The following is a 19,143-nucleotide window of genomic DNA, read 5'->3' as shown; positions in this document are numbered from 1 at the left end:
TAATTGATCTTGGGGCGTTCGACATAGCGTTAACCTACACAGTATTACAATTATGAAGATATCATTTGAATTCTTTTAAGTGTGATTTCTTGCCTTGAATCTTGAAACAAAAAGGGTAATTGGGTTGCTAAGCCGACGTGATACCTAACGACATATACAAGAGGTAGATATACTCCGTAAGTAGCTCTTTTACGCGATGTATGTTCTTTCTTATTAGATAGCGTCTTTGAAGCATATTTAAAGTTGACCTGGAATTAACCTTCGGATCTTTTAACTCGTGCAGAGTACGGAATGTGTGCAAGGCTAGATCACAAAGAGAAGAAAGTTGTTAGCAGACCAAAGAAAGTACCAATTGCCAAACATGGGTCTTTCATGTCTTTCATAACTTAGGTGCAACCGAGCAAATATTATAACCAAACATGTGTTTAAGCTATTGCTCGAATTTCTATCTGTTCACTTGTAGAATCATGAAAACCTTCTGAATTTGGGGCTCTACTGACCATTCGTTGACGCGAAATGAATTTTGATAAACAAAGAAAAATCATTGAGCTGTTTTCCCGTGAAGCATACTTTGAAGTGTGTTCAGTTATGAGAATTCAGTTGAAACATAGGAATCAAAATACGTGAACAATGACCGCCTCATACTAGGAACAGCTATGCAACACTAGCATATCAGCTCAAAGTTCATAAATATCTGCACCTCCCAGTTATCATTCTGCTTCTCTTCCAAACTTGTCTTCAATCAAGTTTCCAGCCTTTTCTTTCCAAAACAGGTCTTCAATTCTTTCAAAGACTCAAATTTAATTTGAACCTTCATACACTCATTATGGCTCCCTTCAACCAGCCGGACATCTTCGGCGGTGATTCAGGCTCTGGCAGCAAGAATCAGTACACCATGATATCTGGAGACAAGCAAGATGCTATGGATGCAGATATTGCACAGAAGCTACTTGGCTTGGTCATCGCTCGTCAAGAAGAAGACCAACTGCAAGCCTCTTCGTCAAGCAAGAATTATCCTGATCTGTCTCCGACAACCACTGATGGCACTTCATCTCAGTCAAACCTCGATACTCCAGACTCAACTCAATCACGAGCTCGCGGTAATGATACTGCAAGCCAGAGCGTTGGTTCTCTGAAAGGTAGTGTCTCCTTAGACATCAACCTTGAGCCAGGTTTTGCTAACACGTCTGCAGCTCTGCCTACTTTGCAAAAAGGTACCGCCAATCGCTCTGCTAGTGAAGAGTCGCCTCTCAACAAGGCGGGCCAGTCTTCTGTCCATAACACCACTGCTATGCCATCTCGAAGTAGCTTCATGCCACCAGCCCAATCATTTGGGACCTTCGGTGGTATTGCAGATTCTATCTACAATGATCTCAATGGTGCTGGTACTTCTGCAAGTTATGTTCCCCAGAATAGTGGAATGATGCCACCCGTCCGAACATCTGCAATGTTTGGCAATGTGGAAGATTCAAACTACAATCGAGTCAGCAATGTTGTTCAAGGTGCATCTGATCCTTTCGCTGGGCTTGGTACACAGACCTTGCGAGCAGTATCAGATCCAACCCTTCTACAGCAAGATGGAGCCCATACAGCTGCAGGACAAAACATCTCCCAAGCCGACCATGACATATATGGAATGTTTGGGGGTTGGAGATCCACTAAGAATACTGTGGGGCAGAAGAACATTGGTGCCGTTGGTGATGGACGTGCTTCAGCAGCAGACGTCGTCAAGTCTCACGGTGCAAGTGAGCCCCTTTCCCTACATGCCAACGAGTTTATTGCACAACCTAGAGTTGTTGACGGAAGTTACCCAGCCACTGAAGTAGCTTCCAAAAATACAGAGCACGGCTCTCAAGAACCCCAAGTCCAATTACCTCAATTTCAGGTCCCACTCCGTCCTCTACTATTTCCTGGCATGGGCGGCTATGGCAGTTCTATGGGAGACACACGAAACTTTCAACGCTTTGGGGGCATGGGTAGTCCTACACCAGTAAATCCAGTTGGTCCGTATCGTCCTCCACAGACTTATCAGACATCTTCACCAGCAGATGGCACACGTTTTCGTGGCCTCTCCATCCCTTCTTCGATGCAAGGCGGACTCTTTCGCTCTCCCATAAGCCCAAACCATCTTAGAGCTCAATCACATCCCTCATCTGCTCTGCAGGCTTTCGGTGAGCGCGCAATGGTCAATGCTGTGGTAGAGCCAAATCTCAACCCTTCTACGAAGATGTTAGCACTCCAGCAAAGACTGGCAGCTGGAGTAGGAAGTCCAATCGCGACTGATCTGGCTAATCAGCCTTACCATGGCTCTCACCACTCGCAATCTATGCAATTGCCTATGGAGAATCTCCGAAACGAGTTCAATTGCGCCTTATGGGTAACCAATATTCCAGTCGCTGCTACCTCTTCGGACATCTTCGACGTTATTAAATGTGGTGCCGTTGCTTCTCTGCACGTCAGTCCTCCAGACGTAGACCATCCCTTCAAGGCGGCGAAGTTGATCTTCAAGGAGCCATTGTCTGCAGCAGCGTTCCTGGCTCAAAGCCAACTCTATGGTATCCGCATCCGTGACCAGTATATCCGAGTGATCTACAACCGTCACGGCAGTCTTCGCTGGGCCGGAAACCAAACCAGAGTGCTTCGCATTACTGGACCTGAGCACTTGATGTATATCGAGTATTGGAACACGCTCTTCAGCCGGATCTGCGTCTACGAATTTGATATCTGCGAGGAGATTCCGTGTGCTGAGCCGGGCAGAAAGACGATGGAGTTCCATTTTGAGCGGATTGATGGTCAGTCTCAGATGTGTCTGAAGGCCGTCTTCCAGGTGCCGACTCATACCGATATCCAAGCTGGCTATGGCAGAGATCGATGCGAACCGAAGGTTCCAGGACTTCTTAGTCCTTTCTGATTCGAGATCCTCGAAGGCACATTCGGTTGTCTGATTGTTCTACCTAGGTAGGCAAGCTTCTACGGAGACTATCAAAAAATAAGCGATTTGAGCAAGAGAAATGGAAAAGGATTAACACAATATTTGACACATTGCATTAGATGATTGATGACTACGATTTGGGTCGTGGATGTGAGGAGGGAGAGATCTTTGGACTGATTTGATTGCTTTCGTTGGATGAAATTGGCAGGTGAGATATAACAACGAACTTCGAACGTGGCACATGGATTGGGAGCCACAAGGCCATTCGATGGATACAATGAGAAGTTTGTATTAGCAACATTCAGAATAGGTGATATCATATTTGAGAAAACTTTGAACAAGTCTGCCATGTGACTCGCTTGCAAATTTCAAAGAACTCATTGAAATTTGAAAGTGAGTTCCAGTGTGACCTAATCTTTGGATACAGAATCAGACCGTAACTCAGATAATCATAATTTCAAGCAAAAAAATTCGAAACCCCTAGAGATTGTACAATGACCTCTATCGCCAAAACCTTCCAATAACGAGATTTCAGGCCCCCAACATTTCAAAGGGAGATAGTATGCTTTGTAAGAAGGAAACTCAAATGATACGCAGATACCATTCTATTCACATCTATCAGACATTAGACAAAGATAAGACTCATAGGGTAAATCTTTACCCATTTGTTGCGTCTTAAAAGAGTCTAGTAAGTTTGTGTTTGTGATAATTCACAATGACATCCTGTTAGGGACCCACTTTGCTTAAAAGTGAAGTAAACAACAATGACAACAAGACAGGATCTACCCAGGTATGAGACTCAAAGAGAGGTCTATAAGATATCTAAAGGAGGGATAAAGGTCTTTCTTATTGTAAAATCGATCTTTCAAAGTGCAGGATCAAATGTAATCAGTACTTCTGCAGGTGTATCACACCAGTCAGAGTTCTTTTGACAATGTTTGCTTCCAGATCTCTACATCAGATTAGATTCCTATTGCAACTTTCTCTCAGGCTGCTAAGGTATAACGCAAGACAATGCCTACGTCATTCACCATGTCTACCACAGCTATCTGCAAATTTCCTCAGATTTTGCGCTGAGGCTTAGCCACCTTCAGAAACGTATTCACGTCCACCTCGTCGCCGACCATCTCGCCGTAACCCCTCGTATATTCTAGTATAAAGGCAGCTGACCACACCCAGAAAACCTGGCAACCTACACATTCTTTTTCCGCACCCCGAACTCGAAAGATCAACTTTTTCTGCGACAACCACTTGCTCCCAAGGCACCACATCTTGGAACCATCGCGTTGAAATTGTAAGCAGTTGCTTGAACCATCGTTTGCTTTTTATTTCTTTTCAAACAGTTCGAAGTTTTTCCCCAGTCCAGCTCCAAAACTCCGACACCAAGTCCACGACGTTAAAAACTCAGAAATATGGACCACGACGACAATAACAACACGCCGCCACGCGTCTCACGATGGGCTGATGTCTTCGCTACAGGGCAGGCCAAAAGAGAGAAAAAGGCAGCCTGGATTCTAGAAGATCTGTCGTCGCCCTTCTGCGCACAGTATTGGGTAAATAGGAACGCTAATCCCTACCAGCAGTCCGCTCTGACTACTCGAAGCTCTCAAGCCATTCCAATTCGCCAACGTCAGCAAAAAGGAGTGAAGTCGCTGGAACACCAGCCAACAATCTCACCGCCAATGGAGTTTAGCGAAGATCCTGGAACGATCTTCACTAAGAGCTTCAGAGAAAAGAAAGCCCAGCAGCCCAGAATTCAGAATCCTTTCGGATCAATGCTCGAAGACCGTTCCAAATCACCGGCGATGTCTCCTGCGGACTCCAGAAGTCCAAGTACACCTTTTGAGCAGGATGTACAGACTCCTGTCCAAGATGTCATCAGTGTTCGTGTTGTTCACAGTACACCTGCAATTCAGACCACCATCAGTGTTCCTGAGGGTCCAGATAGAACTGACTCGAGTGCTATCAATTCTCTTCATAGAGAAATTCGTGAGTTAACTTGACTAAATGATTGATTATGGTCGCTGATACAATGCAGAGAGGTTCCAGATTAGTCCAGATGACACAATGTCATCTTCAACTTTGGAGAATGATAGATCGGTCGACCGCTTTCGACCTGCTAGTCACCGTATCAGAAGACCCACTCGTCCAGCCGGGCTATCACCACGAGTCTGGCACGACGACAGTACTGTGGTACAGGCAAGGCAGGAGCAAGACTATATGGTCCAGTGGCCAAACGCATATCCGGCCGATACCCTACGTTCATTATCAGCTGGCAGCGCAACTCCCCCGTTGGTAAACACCTACGCCAGAGCCACTCGAAACCGGGATGACGACAGGTTCACTTCTTCGAACAGATCTAGAACTACGTCGAGATACCCCGACAGACACAATCCGTCAAAGTAAGATTGATCACGATTTATATGAGCGCTGTGCTAACTATATGAACAGTGTGTTTGGTAGATCCTCCAACCAGACCAGTCAGGGTCAGCTGGTCCGCAGACAAATGAACATAGACTCTGGGGCAAAAGGCAACATGTCTGAGGTGATACCCGACGACGACTTCTTCTCGTTGGAAAACTTCCGACCTTCTTCCATGAACCAGGAACAAAGAGGCCTAATAGATGCGCCGCGCGGAAGCAAATACCTGGGCAATCAGGATTCACAATCCGCCGCTCATCAGTATGACGATTGCCCCGATCATCTTAACCACGCTCTATGGGTGATGAGGATACATCGTGATGCACAATTAAAGGAAATCTTGGATACGGTTCGTACGGGAGGAATATTTGCTACCCACATGTCGCCGGCTAAGAACGGTCATGATTCACAAGCCATAAAGATCGTTTTCATGACTCACGATGCAGCAGCTGAGTACCTTCGACAGATCCACACCACCGGCATCTATGTTAGAGGCAAACGGGTTGAAGGTAAATGGAACCGAAACGGATACATAATACCGCCTCAGGGCCAGAGAACTCGGGTCTTGCACATTCGAGGACCAGTACATTACATGGAACGTCATAAATGGGAGGCCTACATGCAAATGGGTTTATCCATCGACTTGGAGGAGTTCCGTGAACTGCCAGATCCCGATCCTTCAAAAAAGACGTTCGAATTCCGACTTGGTCGAGTCGACGGACAAGCCGAGGCGGTATTCCAGATGATCTGCAAGAATCTGAAAATGAGGAGGAACGTCGAGGTCAGATATGGCCCTGATCCATGCGATCCAAACTCAGGATTCAGATGAAGGACTGAGACGTGCCAATGATCTTGCGTTCCGGGAAGCCGAAGAAGAATTTGTGCTGGCTACGAAGTCCACAGATATCTTATATATCATTCGAATTTGTGTGCAGAAGATTGTTGAAGAGAAGATTGAATGTAGAATTTGAAGAGTTTTGATTTTTTGAAATTTAGGAGTTGATAGATAGTTCACTGTATATTGAGTTGGAGAGAATATGTAACGGACACCTTTTGGTAGTGGTTGGAAGATGATGTAGGATAGGCTGGTCACGATTCAGCTTCGGTTTTGAATTTTCTGTCTTGACGATGGTCCCCGATACTTTGTATATTTGCTTTGAAGAACAGAAATCAGCATTTTCTCATGGTTACTCTGTGTATGATTGCTCTTAGTGATTGAACAGCACTTTAAACAGGCAATTTAACCTATCCTATGCAGTACAAAGAGATAATCCAGCACTAATAATCTGTCAGCACAGAATTATGAAGAGATCTGTGCTGAATATCTCTACCCTCAATATCTCCACTGTGCTCGACGTCTGATTGTGATGTAAAATTTTGTTCTCCAATTCTGATTCAAGCCACCGTCCTTCGTTCCAAGATAATGATGAGATTATATACATCCGCCGTCACGGCTCTAGAAAATCCTTTATTATATACAATGAGTATGCCCCGTGGACTGATGTATCGACCTACCTTCTCCCTCACTTTCCACAATTGAGAAATAAATGAGCACCACAACCGTTGCTAACAGAGCCTGATTCACGCTCCTGAGGCCGCGACTGGATCCTTTGTGTCAAGCCATCGAGATGAATCTTGGAGACTCCAAGAGTAAGAGACACGAGTCAAAGGAGGTTATCTGCAAGCCAGCATCTCAGGAGACGCGTGCTGTTAGGTTTATCTCCAGCCTCGTCATTGATGATAATCCGCCTGGCACCTTTTCAAAATCAAACGACTTCGGAAACTCTGACGATTACATCGCGCCGACTGTAAGTGCTAAACATCCCTTCCAGAGTGTTTTGCTAGATTCCACGTCACTAACATCTGCAGATGTGCTCCAGGAATTAAAGATAGAAACGGACCCGCCTCACGTCGCACGAAATATACGAGATACTGCGAAAGACATGGTTGCAAGTCGAGATGGAGGGAGAATTGCCAGAAATTCAGAGAAGGCAGGAGGACGTTACACGACCATTAGCAAGCCTACGTGTACGAGAACGGAACAAATATCAGTGCTCTGCAATAAGATTGGTTCATGTCTGTGAAAGCATCCATACGTATTGACGTCGAGAACGGCATGGCAAGTCTGGTAGGCTTTAATAGTCCTTCTGCGTGATCTTCACTTCAAGCGGGGTAGCTGACTGAGAACAACAGAACAGAACTATCTACTAGATATCTCAAACATGACCCTACCCATCCATCCTATAGACTCTCTATACCGAGCGTATCCACATCGAACAGCAGAACGAAATACCATGCCAGGTTAGCGAATTACGAATCCGCATAGTATATACCGATAGCCACTTGGCATTACTACAAGGAAGGATGTAAATAATTCGGAGAAGCACGATTATTGTTATGTTGGCCAAGTTCGAGTTTAATTACGACAAGGCGGCTGCTTCTAACGTTGCTGAAGCAGAAGACTCAGCCGAACCAACACCAGAAGATACGAGCATAGAGCACTGGAAAAACGGACATATGTGAATCTCTCTATGGGCACAAAGGCAGGAAGTAGCATGACAGGCAGGATATTGCTAGGAAATCATCTGCCTGTAGTCGTTGGTAGTCACTACTTGGTCATGGATGAGTTCCACTAGGATGGCAGCGCGCACATGGTGTAGTTTTTTTGCGAAGAAGATGTCTGTGAGCTCAACTGCAGCAGTTGAACTGCTGCAAACAGGTTGTTTTACTTTTGCTTGAATGTTTATCGCACAGTAATAGTATGAGGACTTTAGCCCTCTCGATAACCGCAATAACTAGTGATTCAGCCATAGTAATGTTCAGAACAGATGGCTAAAGTCTATACTACAATCTTCAAGACCATTAAAACCATAAATTTGACTGGCATAATATGTGGATCGAGAACAATTCTAGCAGCATGTTCAGGAGCAATAACACAAGAATCGTATCCGTTAGGAAGAGAGAATTTAGGGGAAATGAAAACCTGGATCTTGCGGGTCAAGAAGGACCCAGTCAAGCAGATTGTGCAACTTCCTCAAGGTTAATCTTTTGTAGCATCTTCATAGTAACAAAAAAATCAATCCTCAGCTAAAAAAAATCTTGAAGCTATTACTACCGTACCTCCAGTAGTAGATACTAAGTTATTCATTTTATCTAAAGTAAAACTGCCAAACCAGTAGAACAGACAATAGATAAACCGGTAAAGCCGTAAAAAGGACCCCGTGGAAAGATTGCTATTGTAAGCCATGGAAGCATGCATGATTCAGTAAAGTAAAAGTATAGACAGTGAATTGGTGGCCGCGTCCGGTGTTGACCGCTCCTTTGCCATGTCCTTTCACCCAGCAACTGGTTTACTTTGAAGTTTCTGCACCAACATCACTCAATTTCTTTTTAACAGAAGTTCAAATTACCACGACAGAATATACTCTCGTCCACGAATAACGTTCGAATTCCACGAAAGAGACCATCCCCCAGCGCAAGCGAAGTTCAAACACCACGACAGAAAATTGCTCGAACCTGGTCAAAATGTCAAGCAGAGAAAGCCACCAGAATGCCACGCAACGCGAAAACAGCAGATCGGAAAGGCTTAGGCAATGCTACCTTTCAAGTCTACCACACCTAAATGGTATGCCACTCCACCACCAGCTCGGACTACATCGCTGACAGGTAACCACAGAAAGACTTGCTTGGATGTCCCAGAAGGAGAGAGATCTAAGAAACTCAGAAGGAGCTTCGAGAAGTAGGTATTTCCACACACGCGAGCAGATGACGAACTAAGCCAAAAGCAGAAATCCAACCTTTCCCCAAAGGGCTCATCGAAGGTAGTCCACGCAGAAGAGCGGAAGCAAGAGTAAATGTCATCTTGACAAATCGATCGCTCTCCCAAGAGATCGATTTCTTGAACCGACACTACCAAGGGAGTCAGTCAGGATCTTCTGATTCATGCGACGATTGCTAATGAGTTCCAGGGGGTGGGTTCTTTGCTGGATTTGAAGAACAACAAGAGAGATACGAGGCAGTTTTGGAAGTCATTGTACTCTTTGGAAGTAAGTCATCATCTTCATCAGACTATCACAAACAGCTAATTATCATGAATCATAGATTTCCCTGATGGAGGTGTCCAAAGCATTTTTCCGAGTCTGCAGTGTGAACTTCACAAAGAGAATAACACAATGATGGAAAATCGCCGACGAGCACCCTCACAGCATCAGCCCTCGCGTGACTACCAAGGTCCCAATCAAAGAACAACAAGAGGAAGACAAGAAGAATACGAGGAACACGTACGAAGAACACGTGGTGAGGGAAACCTATCCGCGTATTACGCGCCAAACAAACCGGCTGGCGAGTTTGCGGATCAACAACACATGCAGCTCGCTCTGCGACCTGCTCAGGGACCTAGACCAGCCGGAGGCATGTCAAACAGACCCAACGACCATCGACGTGGCTATGAAAACATGGGATTGAGCAGTAGACCGATATATAATCCCGCCTACCAACCCCCTAACAGTGGGCAAGAGATGCAGAGATGGCAGGAAAAGGCAGCCAACGATATTAGGCGGCGTGGAAACGAAAATGACCCGTTTGTGGCTCCTCGAGAAAGTCAATATAGCCAACCACAGCAAAGACCGAATCGAGCATCTGAAAGTTTTCGCGGTAAAATACCGGGTACACAAAACAATCAGTTTAACCAGCCGCAGTCAAGGTCGAATCAACCCTCTGGAAAATTTCAAGTTCCGCCACAACACAGACAAAACAGTGTATACGGCCAACCACAGCCAGGATCGAGTCAAGCGCCTGCAAACTTTCAAAGTCGACCGCAAGGCTCGCAAAATGAAGGCAACTATGGCCAACTGCAGCTATACAGGCCACCACCAAGCGCTCCCGTTCCACCACCGATGCCGACAATGGCTGGTTACCATCCTCATTCTTCGGGACCACCGAAGAGCTTCACTGGAAGTAGAGGAGATCAGAGATACAACGATGATGGAATGCAGGCTTTCAACCGGCCTATGGACAATTACGGGTTGCCGCAATATCAGCAGGAGTACCGTCCCACAGAAGGCAACAGACCACCAAACAGAGGCCCTCACTTCGGTATTCAAATGTTTCGACCAGACTCTGGGTTTGCACAACCCGGGAGTAGCAGGGCCATGGATGAGAGACAGAGTAGGAGTATGACACAAATTCCTCAACGGTCTCCTCCGCCTGCTCCTCTTTTCCAACAGTTGCCTCATATGAATCCGCCTGTTGACCAAGCTCATCACCAACAAAGGGAATGGACACGAAGAGAAATGGAAGCCCGTAGAGAACACTACAATCAGGCACATTCTTTCGGAGGTCCACATTTCAACCCTCCACAAGGGCAACATTTCAATTCGAACCCTGCATCTGGAAGACGCGAGGATTCGACTAGGGATACTGAAGCCAGAAAGACCAGTCACGAGCCAGTAGGTCTAGAAAGACGGCGAACAATGGTATCCGGCGACCCAACACGACAAGATGGTCGAAAAGAAAATGCAGGAGGCAGACAGCCAAGAACTACACCGGGCCATCCAGCGCAACAAGATGCTCGACAAGGAAATGCGAAAGACAGCCAGCCACCAAAATTGCCCATGTACGCACCACAGAAACTCAATGACAACTCTTCTCGAGGGCCAAATGCCCAATTAAAACCACGGGAAAGAACGACCAGACGGATTGAGTTGTTGCAGAAACAGCAGTCAAACCCCGATCGTCTTGCATCGGGGGAGTACAAGTCGGTGAAGAAAAACCCACCAAAGAAGCCTAATCGTGCTCTATGGCTTTACACACTGCATGAAGCAACAACCTCCCTGGAAGTTTGTGAAACTATCACAGAGGGAGAGGTATACTCTTGCACGATAGTCCCATTTCGCCAGGATACGAAAAGTCAACAGAGCGGTACTGTGGAAGCGAACATCGTCTTTGGAAAAATCGAGGCCGCTGAGGCTTACTGCAACAAAGTGAAAGCTGGGGCAGTGTCAATTCGCGGAGTGAAGCCCGGCTATCGCTGGAGCCTCAACCCAATGGACATCATGCGACACAAACAGTCGTCCAGAGTAATCCGCGTAACCGGGCCTGCGCAAAAAGTCGATCGTGATTCGATATCTACACTTATGAATCGCTATGGACTCCCGTCTCCTCAGCGTATAAGGCAACACTCGATGAAAAATGGTCTTCAAATGTGCGAGATGTTGTTCGAGTCCGTCAAAGACCACTCGGAGCCATGTTACCAATTCCTGAGAAGCAGGGGAATGAATTCGCCGGATGACCAGATGTGGACTACCTATGGTCTTGATCCTTGTGACAAGCAGAACTATCAGCTGGCGACGTCCCGAGGCTATTTCAACTTGCTCAGAGGCCCTTGAATGGACGTCTTTCGGACTGAAATCTACTTTGCCTTTATACCCCGTAAGCTGCTGTTGCATTACTCTTCGGCGGAGAGTCAGGCTGGAATAGAAATCCACAAAGAATTGTGTATCCTGAGTGCCAGCTGCATGACTGGACAAACATCGAACATAGAGTGGTTTAGCCCTATGACTAGTAGAAGACTTCTTCCATGAGAGGTCGCTGCCACTTATGATTATTCAGAAGACAACAGTGGTTGGAGCATTTTGTTCGTAACACGATCCTCTAAATAATAACATGGATGAGAACGACCAGAACACGACTCTGATGAGTCCATGATAGCTCCACGACGCTACATCCTCACTGGTCAGTGGAATCCTAAAGATCAGGAGCCAGATACAAGGAAGACGAAGCTTTCGATTGTTGCAAACAAGACAGGAAAAAAGACAGAAATTGACGGCTACTTCGGCATTAGAATTCGAGGCAAGAATAACAATTCATTCCATACGAAGTTGCGGACCGCTGGAACAAAAATAGGGGCCTTGGAGACCGCGAGATTTCACTGGCTCTGAAAGACTGCTACAGGCTACACACCTTGTGGAAGGCCGTTCGACATTTAACATGGGTCCAATACTCCAAAAAAAATAAAAGAAAATTGACAGCAACAAAAGATATGTCCTGAAACTACAGGGTAATAGCCAAGCAGACGGAGGATTTGCTGAGTAGAGCAAGAACCGACACCAGAGATGACTGCACCCTCAATGCTGATAGAGCTTCTGGAAATGGCTCGGAGCAACAACGGTTTTATGCCGCGTCAAGGCTATAAGTAGATCATTTGACCGCTGCCGAAGTGTCTGAATCTCCAGAACTCGTCTATGGCCCATCCCAGGAGTAGGCCGGCAGAATCCAGCTCCGACGAACGGACGATAGGAAGGGGATGAATTTGTCCTAGAGGAGCACGATCACTAGGAATATTACATCAAGGGTATTCTTCCACTAGACACATAAGCTGCATGTTCTCAACCTCGTCCATCTAGGAGGCTGTCGAGAGCGTTAACAGCGCTGCAAGTGAAGCCACTGAGACTGCTGATGCCGAGATCCACACCAAGTTGCAAAAAGGTCATTTTGGGCTTTGCGTAAAATTCTCAAGTCCATCTGTACTAAGTAGTCCATGCGATAGCGAAAACTCGAACTCAAACTAATGGGATGTTATGGATTAAAGGAAACATTGCGCGCGAAGTCGACCAAAGAGTTGGACAGAAAAGACAAGCTTGAAATCCCCACGTCAGCGACGATGGGAAAAGCCTTAGAAGTATATATAGAGCAGTTCAAATTCAAGGGTTGGAATAGAATAACTTGTTCAACAAGTATCCAATTTGGAAGAATAGAAGCAGTACACCCCATATGAACTAGATGACATTAGACACTATATCCGCTTATTGTTTGATTTAACAACACATAAACTGGTGATCAACTGGCAAAGATTTTATGTGATATGGTTATTGGCCCTCAATTACACAGCGTACTTCGAGGGATATTGCAGAAACGTAAAATGTCTTGATAACTTTCAAGAATTCTAGACTCCTGCCATTTTCAATAGATGTTGTGGTGTCAATGGCACAAGCAGAAATCGCCGCCTGACTTATTTTATGGGCAGCGCATCGCGAAGAGCAGTTTAAGAGGTTCCATCTCAACGTCATAGAATCAATGGGACATTAATTGCAAGAAGAAACAAATTCGGTTGCAAGTACAGTGCGGAAAGCTCTGTGGGATTATATCAAATATTCCAGTATTCGCCACTTGACAAAACCAAACATTGTTTATCCCAAGAGGATTGATACTCAAGTGAACATGAGACATCTAAGCGCGAAGTAAAGTTAACACCATAATACTGGACAGTTTGTTAGTGACATGGCCAACAAAGGGTATTCTTTGTTGATTCCGGAAGCTGATTGGTGTGAAGTGTTGAATGGTTCGAAATGGCACGGACTACATTGGTCTGCCCTATCGTTGTTGCGTTTTGTATTCGAGAGAACTAGACCATCTGCATACTTTGAAATCAACATCTGTTGGAATCATTGCTCGTATTTTCGCTGTTCTTCCAAGAACGATATTACTTTGAAAGCACTGACGAAATCGCCTATTTTCCTCAGGGATTTGGGTGGAAGTTGGATCCAAGATGTCTCGAAACCGATAGCCTCCTCGAACGAACCCCTCTTCGGATAATGGACCACAATCCATTAATATTTCGACAGCACAGTCTCTCGTAAAGCCTCTATCTTGTCAAAAATTCGATTGGCTGCGGCCAAAGTGGTCCAGGCACAAAATGGCCAAACGCGGCTGGAGAACTGAAAAAGTGCGGGCACATGCTACTGGATCGCCGCCCACTTCATCCGGGAAAGACACGACAGTGGATGATGGAGCCATAGGATTATACTCGCTGCTGAGCAAGCTCGTGAGCAGATACGAAAGCATTTCGCGGACGCCGGCAATCATCAAGCTATTCGAGATATCATGTTGAGCTCCACGAATCGATGTCCCACCCGCATCACTAAGGCTCCCATCTCCTCGTAAAATTCATAGATGGTTTCATGACGATACTGAGCAGGCTACATTTTGAGCTAATCTGTTACCGCGTCGCTGTCCAAAGCACAGCTAATTGCTGATACATTCTCAGTCTTAGACAGATCAAAAGACAGCTCGCAGCGATCGCCCATCAAACAATGAACAAGCAGCAACTCTCAACCAATCATCGGCGACACGATAATTTGACTGATTCAGCGAGTTCGCGTTCTAGTAAATATGTTTTCCAGTTCCTTGGCTTGACATCATCCAAAAGATCTAATAAACAATCATCTGGCACGAGAATTTGGCGCAGCTTGAGGACAGCAACAGAGTGATCTCGCGGAAGGTTGTCTGATTATCCGTAGGGAAACGTTCAATCGTCTCCGTCGTCGAGATGGTTATTAACGTGTCAGCACGGTGGCGAAACCCCGCCAGGGAGGAATCCAATACTCGAGCCAGGCAGCAACTGGAATAAACAGGAGCATCGAATTCTCCACTGGTGGTGTCGTCCGTCGATGAAAAGAAGACTCAAGGCAAGCTGAGAACCAGATTGTCATCTACCATGTCCGAAACATCCTAAGGCAAGGGGGGTAATGGACAACTACCAAAGAAGCTACATTCCTCAGCACGATGAGGCCAAAATATCAAATTAATAACACGGCAGGAGCTGTATTATTCTTCAGTCTGCAATGACTGAAAGTATGCGAGTCTGAATCAGGATAGGCATGCTGCGAATTACTACTTCCTCCCAAATACAAAAGCTCATTTTGTGATGCTAGGCCGGCCATATTCTACTGGCGCCAGGCAAAGATCGCACACGAAGATCATGGCACATCGTTCCCTAATGCTCTCTGAATACAGAGCACGAGCGACGTAAACAGTCGTCGAATACGATCTAAAGACGATTCAGAATCGAGCGGAAGGATCGAAGGGCATCTATCGAAGTCAATTGGCTCCAGAGCCAACATGGCCTGCAGCAAGCTGTCCTGTCAACCGTAATGGCCTTAGGCGCACTCTTGTTCGAACGACCAAGTGTCTATCGGCTTGTGACTTCCTAGTCAAGACAATGGCAAGATTCTGGAGAAGCGGAATCAATGAGAACACGTATGGCAACGGGTTGGTTCGAATCAGGGCCCTCGGGTTAGGGGTGAGTAAGCAATGCGTCCAACACCGAATTGATGGATTATTAAAAATGTCGAAAGCACTTTGCCCGAAGACATCATTGGGTACTTTATGGAAGCCAAAGAATCGAAAGTCGGAATCATATGCGACGATGCACATGCCAGCCATGAAGTTCGCGGCGCTCATCGGCAGACCCTTGTTGTCAAGAATACCACAAAGCCCTGACTCTCCTACTGGCGGCAGCACGAATCAAGGAATGAGCGTTTGTGCGTTTTGGATAGTTGAGTCTCAACCAGCCCATGAAACGGCCTCTCGAGAGTCTAGCATCGATAGGTGTCTATCTGCATTGTGCATTGTGCAAGGAAAGCAGCTTCGAGGACTGGATATAAAAAATCGGCCCATACCACCCACCATCCACGCCACTCAGCGGCGAGTCAACTGGCTGATCGGCTCCCCTTTCTCGAGACCAGAAACAGCGACTACCCATCCTATATTTTATCGATTCTCGTTGTCAGGGTTGGGAAGACAGATTGCATTGTCTAGCGCTTGGTGTACATTGCTGGCTTTCGCGGATTGGTGGGTTTGCAACAACCGTTGGCAGATGAGATAGCGATGATAATCTCGCGGGTTGATGAAGTCATTCTGTCGCATATCTCGATGGTCGCTTCCCCCAAACAACACAACGAACGCAAGACAGGAGGTCGGCCATTTCAGTGAGCTTGGCAAATCTGTGTTTCCGGCTATAACATCGAAAGCGTGCAGGCTATCAAGGATGTCATGGCGAAGAAATTGCCAAAAAAAAGAAATTGTTCTCTCATTTGACATTATGTCTAGCCTTCGCGAGGCTTAGGATTATTTCTGATCTTTAAGAAATCAAATGTAGTGGATCAAGGTACCTTTCGGTGGTACATCGAAGCTGGTACTGACAAAAGAACTGAATTGGACCACGTGCTACTCCTTTGAGTGTAGCTTGGCCATATGTCACAGCGAATATGACACAGAGACGCTGCACTTGCAGCGGGCTTATCAATATCGTTTCAATTGACTCAAGCTACTTCAATATAGTACACAATTGCTTCCATGACACAGCCAAAAGATTGGACTGCCCTCGAATTGCTCCTCCCTAAAAGGAGTGATGTAATTCCACACATATCCATGTCTCTCCCATATATGTATACTTTCAGAAGAGGTGTTGATATTTGTTCACATGATGAGTTTGGTATACCGTAGTCCCACAGGACGACACAACTATTCTCTGCTCGACCTCAGCGAGCTGTTCCTTTCTCTGTCAATTTCCCATCGGCAAAAAGCTGAGTGTATCATATCGAATATTGCGCCACGTAAAGTGTCTCATTTTGGATTCGGATAATAGAAGGCTGCCACTGCGATGTTCAGATACACTGTGACACAGAGGGATCCTTCGAGATAGTTTGACTTCTGGTCTCGCAGAAAGTTTCCAACCACAAGAATAGCAAGGATCAGGACGACGATGTTGAAGATATCGAGATTGAGATCCATAGAAAGCCCCAGCCCCCAGCCAACAAGAACAACCAATGGTCCATTGAACAGCGAGGTCTGGATAGTGGCACCAAGAACATGGGCAAGTGCTAAGTTCATTTGGTTGTCCCAGGCTTCATCGATAGCAGTCAAATGCTCGGCGAACTTCTCAACCAACGGCACCAAAATCAAGCCAATAAACATATCCGACACACCGCGCTCTTCAACGATGTATTCAATTTCTTCAACAAGGTTGATCGCAATAACAGCGACGAGAGTGATCGAAACGACGAGTGCCACAACGCACTCCGTGAACGTCAGCTTGTCTTTCGAAAGATCCTCCTCGCGATCGGTGTCTCGCTCCTCGTCAGCCTCAAATATGGCATCGTAGATGCTCGCATGAGTACGCATCTGGAACCAGACATAAATTACGTAGGAGCTGATTAGAAGTAAAGATGTAATCCGGGAAATGTGAAGAACTTTATCGTCGATTTCGGCTTTTGTGGCACTACCTTCAGCACTGACAGCAGCATGAAAGACAGTTGGGATTATAAGACCAAATCCACTATGTTGATGTCAGCAGCAGTCCAAAACTAGGAATGGGTTAAACTTACGCCGTGAGGAGCAAATCACTTCCAACCTCGCCAACCTCTTCATCAAACTCCTGCTCTTCATGACGGAGACCACCGATCATGAAACACATACCAAGACAAAGAAGTTGAGTGGCCAGTACCGAACCGAGGATTGCAGCTTGGATGACTTGAAATTGCTCATTGCGGACCAACACCATGAACATGACAATTTCAACCACAGATCCTAGAGTTGTCTCGAGCAGAACACCAAAGACTTTGTGCAACTTTCTCGCCATTTCCTGGCCAGCAAAGCCAATGGCATTCGCACACGGTACCATGGCAATATAATTCAGGATGAAAATCGCGAGATGGAGATCTCCTCGAACGTAGTCGATGGATACCGCTACAGGGACAATGGGCCAAAGAATGTTGCAGAGCTGGGAAGCATCACTGCTGGATCGCCAGCAGATTGGTAGCATTTTGTGTGGGTGGAAACCAGATCTGCCACTCTCCCCCTCTGGCTGGATACCGGTTTTGACTCTCAAGCCTCTGAATGTAATGGACTTGCGTGATCTGTTGGAACGGTTCGATTTTCTGCGGGCATTGTTTTTGGGTGATGGAACTTCGAGATTGTTCGAGGCGTAGAGGATAGTCGGCAAAAGACGATCACTCTCTGAGGCTTGTCGAAGTGCTTCTGCTGCCAATTGAGGGTAGTTGGATCTCGATGCTGCTTCAATTTGCTTGGCCCTGGCGCCTCGAGGAGGGCTCAGTAGCGCTGATCCGCCCGCCATATCTCCTTTTCTTTGTGTGGATTTCGTTCTTTAGATCTGTCTTTCACGCTGGACCTTATGAAACGGACCAGTCGCGTTGGTTATGTTCTGGGGTTGTGTGAGAAGAGACTCGGAGTGCCCATGGAATTGTACGACGACTACCATTTCCATGGCCGCTCCTCGCTCCTTCTCCTTGGTGGAAACGTCGCATCGAATAGAAGTCTATTGATGTCAGCGGAGCCATCAGAGGAAAGCACGAGCGAGAACATGCCTTGAGGGAGTCGGTCTTCGTACCGGGTTACCAAGTATCTACGGCAAGAACCATCGTGGATTTGCAACGCAAGAAACGATGCAACCGTTTAGATCGACCCAGATCTTCTGCCACGATTGGCACACCCCATCAGGATGACCATCATGATGGGAAGAGACATTCCATGGGAGTACTATGGTACACTGTCCACAATTGCATTCGGAATAGGAGGCAGAGGCGATTTGAGGTGTAGATATCGCTTGTCAAGGACGATTTCGAAATATGTTGGTGGGCACGGACCAAAGATCTTCAATGAGCTACCTACCTCCCTAGGTATTAGGAGAGCACACGCGAGTTACGTATTCACAAAGTTTATGGCAATTTAGAGGTGATGCAAATGTGCGGGTATTACCCAGTTTTGGTTCGGCTTCAATAGCACTGGAGGTTCTTGTATGGCAATAGGAAGCCCAAGATGCCAGAACCAACCACAGATCTGCTCCGGCCATCGCAAACAACAAGACAGCAGAGGTAGCGATATTTTCTGACGGGAGAACTACTGGAACAACAGTCTTCGAAGTCCTCGTGTTACATTAGGAGCTCGACCTGGCATTTACCCCACTGCGCGCAATATCAAACCCAAGTGTGTAG

The 19,143-nt window shown here is 46.3% G+C and overlaps 5 protein-coding genes across 5 annotated transcripts; 4 read left to right on the top strand and 1 right to left on the bottom strand.

Moving 5' to 3' along the window:
* Positions 1-826: 826 nt before the first annotated feature.
* GLAREA_03991 (RNA-binding, RBD) lies at positions 827-2,911 on the top strand (the record flags this gene model as incomplete). Its single annotated transcript, XM_008084244.1, has 1 exon — positions 827-2,911. One exon carries the CDS (start codon positions 827-829, stop codon positions 2,909-2,911), a length of 2,085 nt encoding a protein of 694 aa, XP_008082435.1.
* Positions 2,912-4,344: 1,433 nt separating this feature from the next.
* GLAREA_03990 (uncharacterized protein) lies at positions 4,345-6,182 on the top strand (the record flags this gene model as incomplete). Its single annotated transcript, XM_008084243.1, has 3 exons — positions 4,345-4,921; positions 4,971-5,334; positions 5,384-6,182. 3 exons carry the CDS (start codon positions 4,345-4,347, stop codon positions 6,180-6,182), a joined length of 1,740 nt encoding a protein of 579 aa, XP_008082434.1.
* A 799-nt stretch (positions 6,183-6,981) lies between these two features.
* Positions 6,982-7,437, top strand: GLAREA_03989 (uncharacterized protein; the record flags this gene model as incomplete). The annotated part of the gene is made up of 2 exons (XM_008084242.1): positions 6,982-7,161; positions 7,234-7,437. 2 exons carry the CDS (start codon positions 6,982-6,984, stop codon positions 7,435-7,437), a joined length of 384 nt encoding a protein of 127 aa, XP_008082433.1.
* Positions 7,438-8,878: 1,441 nt separating this feature from the next.
* On the top strand, positions 8,879-11,739 carry GLAREA_03988 (uncharacterized protein; the record flags this gene model as incomplete). The annotated part of the gene is made up of 5 exons (XM_008084241.1): positions 8,879-8,978; positions 9,030-9,092; positions 9,142-9,273; positions 9,322-9,399; positions 9,455-11,739. The coding sequence occupies 5 exons, from the start codon at positions 8,879-8,881 to the stop codon at positions 11,737-11,739; spliced, it is 2,658 nt and encodes an 885-aa protein (XP_008082432.1).
* A 5,017-nt stretch (positions 11,740-16,756) lies between these two features.
* On the bottom strand, positions 16,757-18,266 carry GLAREA_03987 (uncharacterized protein; the record flags this gene model as incomplete). The annotated part of the gene is made up of 2 exons (XM_008084240.1): positions 16,757-17,468; positions 17,518-18,266. The coding sequence occupies 2 exons, from the start codon at positions 18,264-18,266 to the stop codon at positions 16,757-16,759; spliced, it is 1,461 nt and encodes a 486-aa protein (XP_008082431.1).
* Between the last annotated feature and the right edge of the window lie 877 nt (positions 18,267-19,143).

The sequence above is a fragment of the Glarea lozoyensis genome (assembly GCF_000409485.1).
Source record: "Glarea lozoyensis ATCC 20868 chromosome Unknown GLAREA2, whole genome shotgun sequence".
NCBI classification, from domain to species: domain Eukaryota; kingdom Fungi; phylum Ascomycota; class Leotiomycetes; order Helotiales; family Helotiaceae; genus Glarea; species Glarea lozoyensis.
This window is presented reverse-complemented; position numbering and strand designations above follow the sequence as displayed.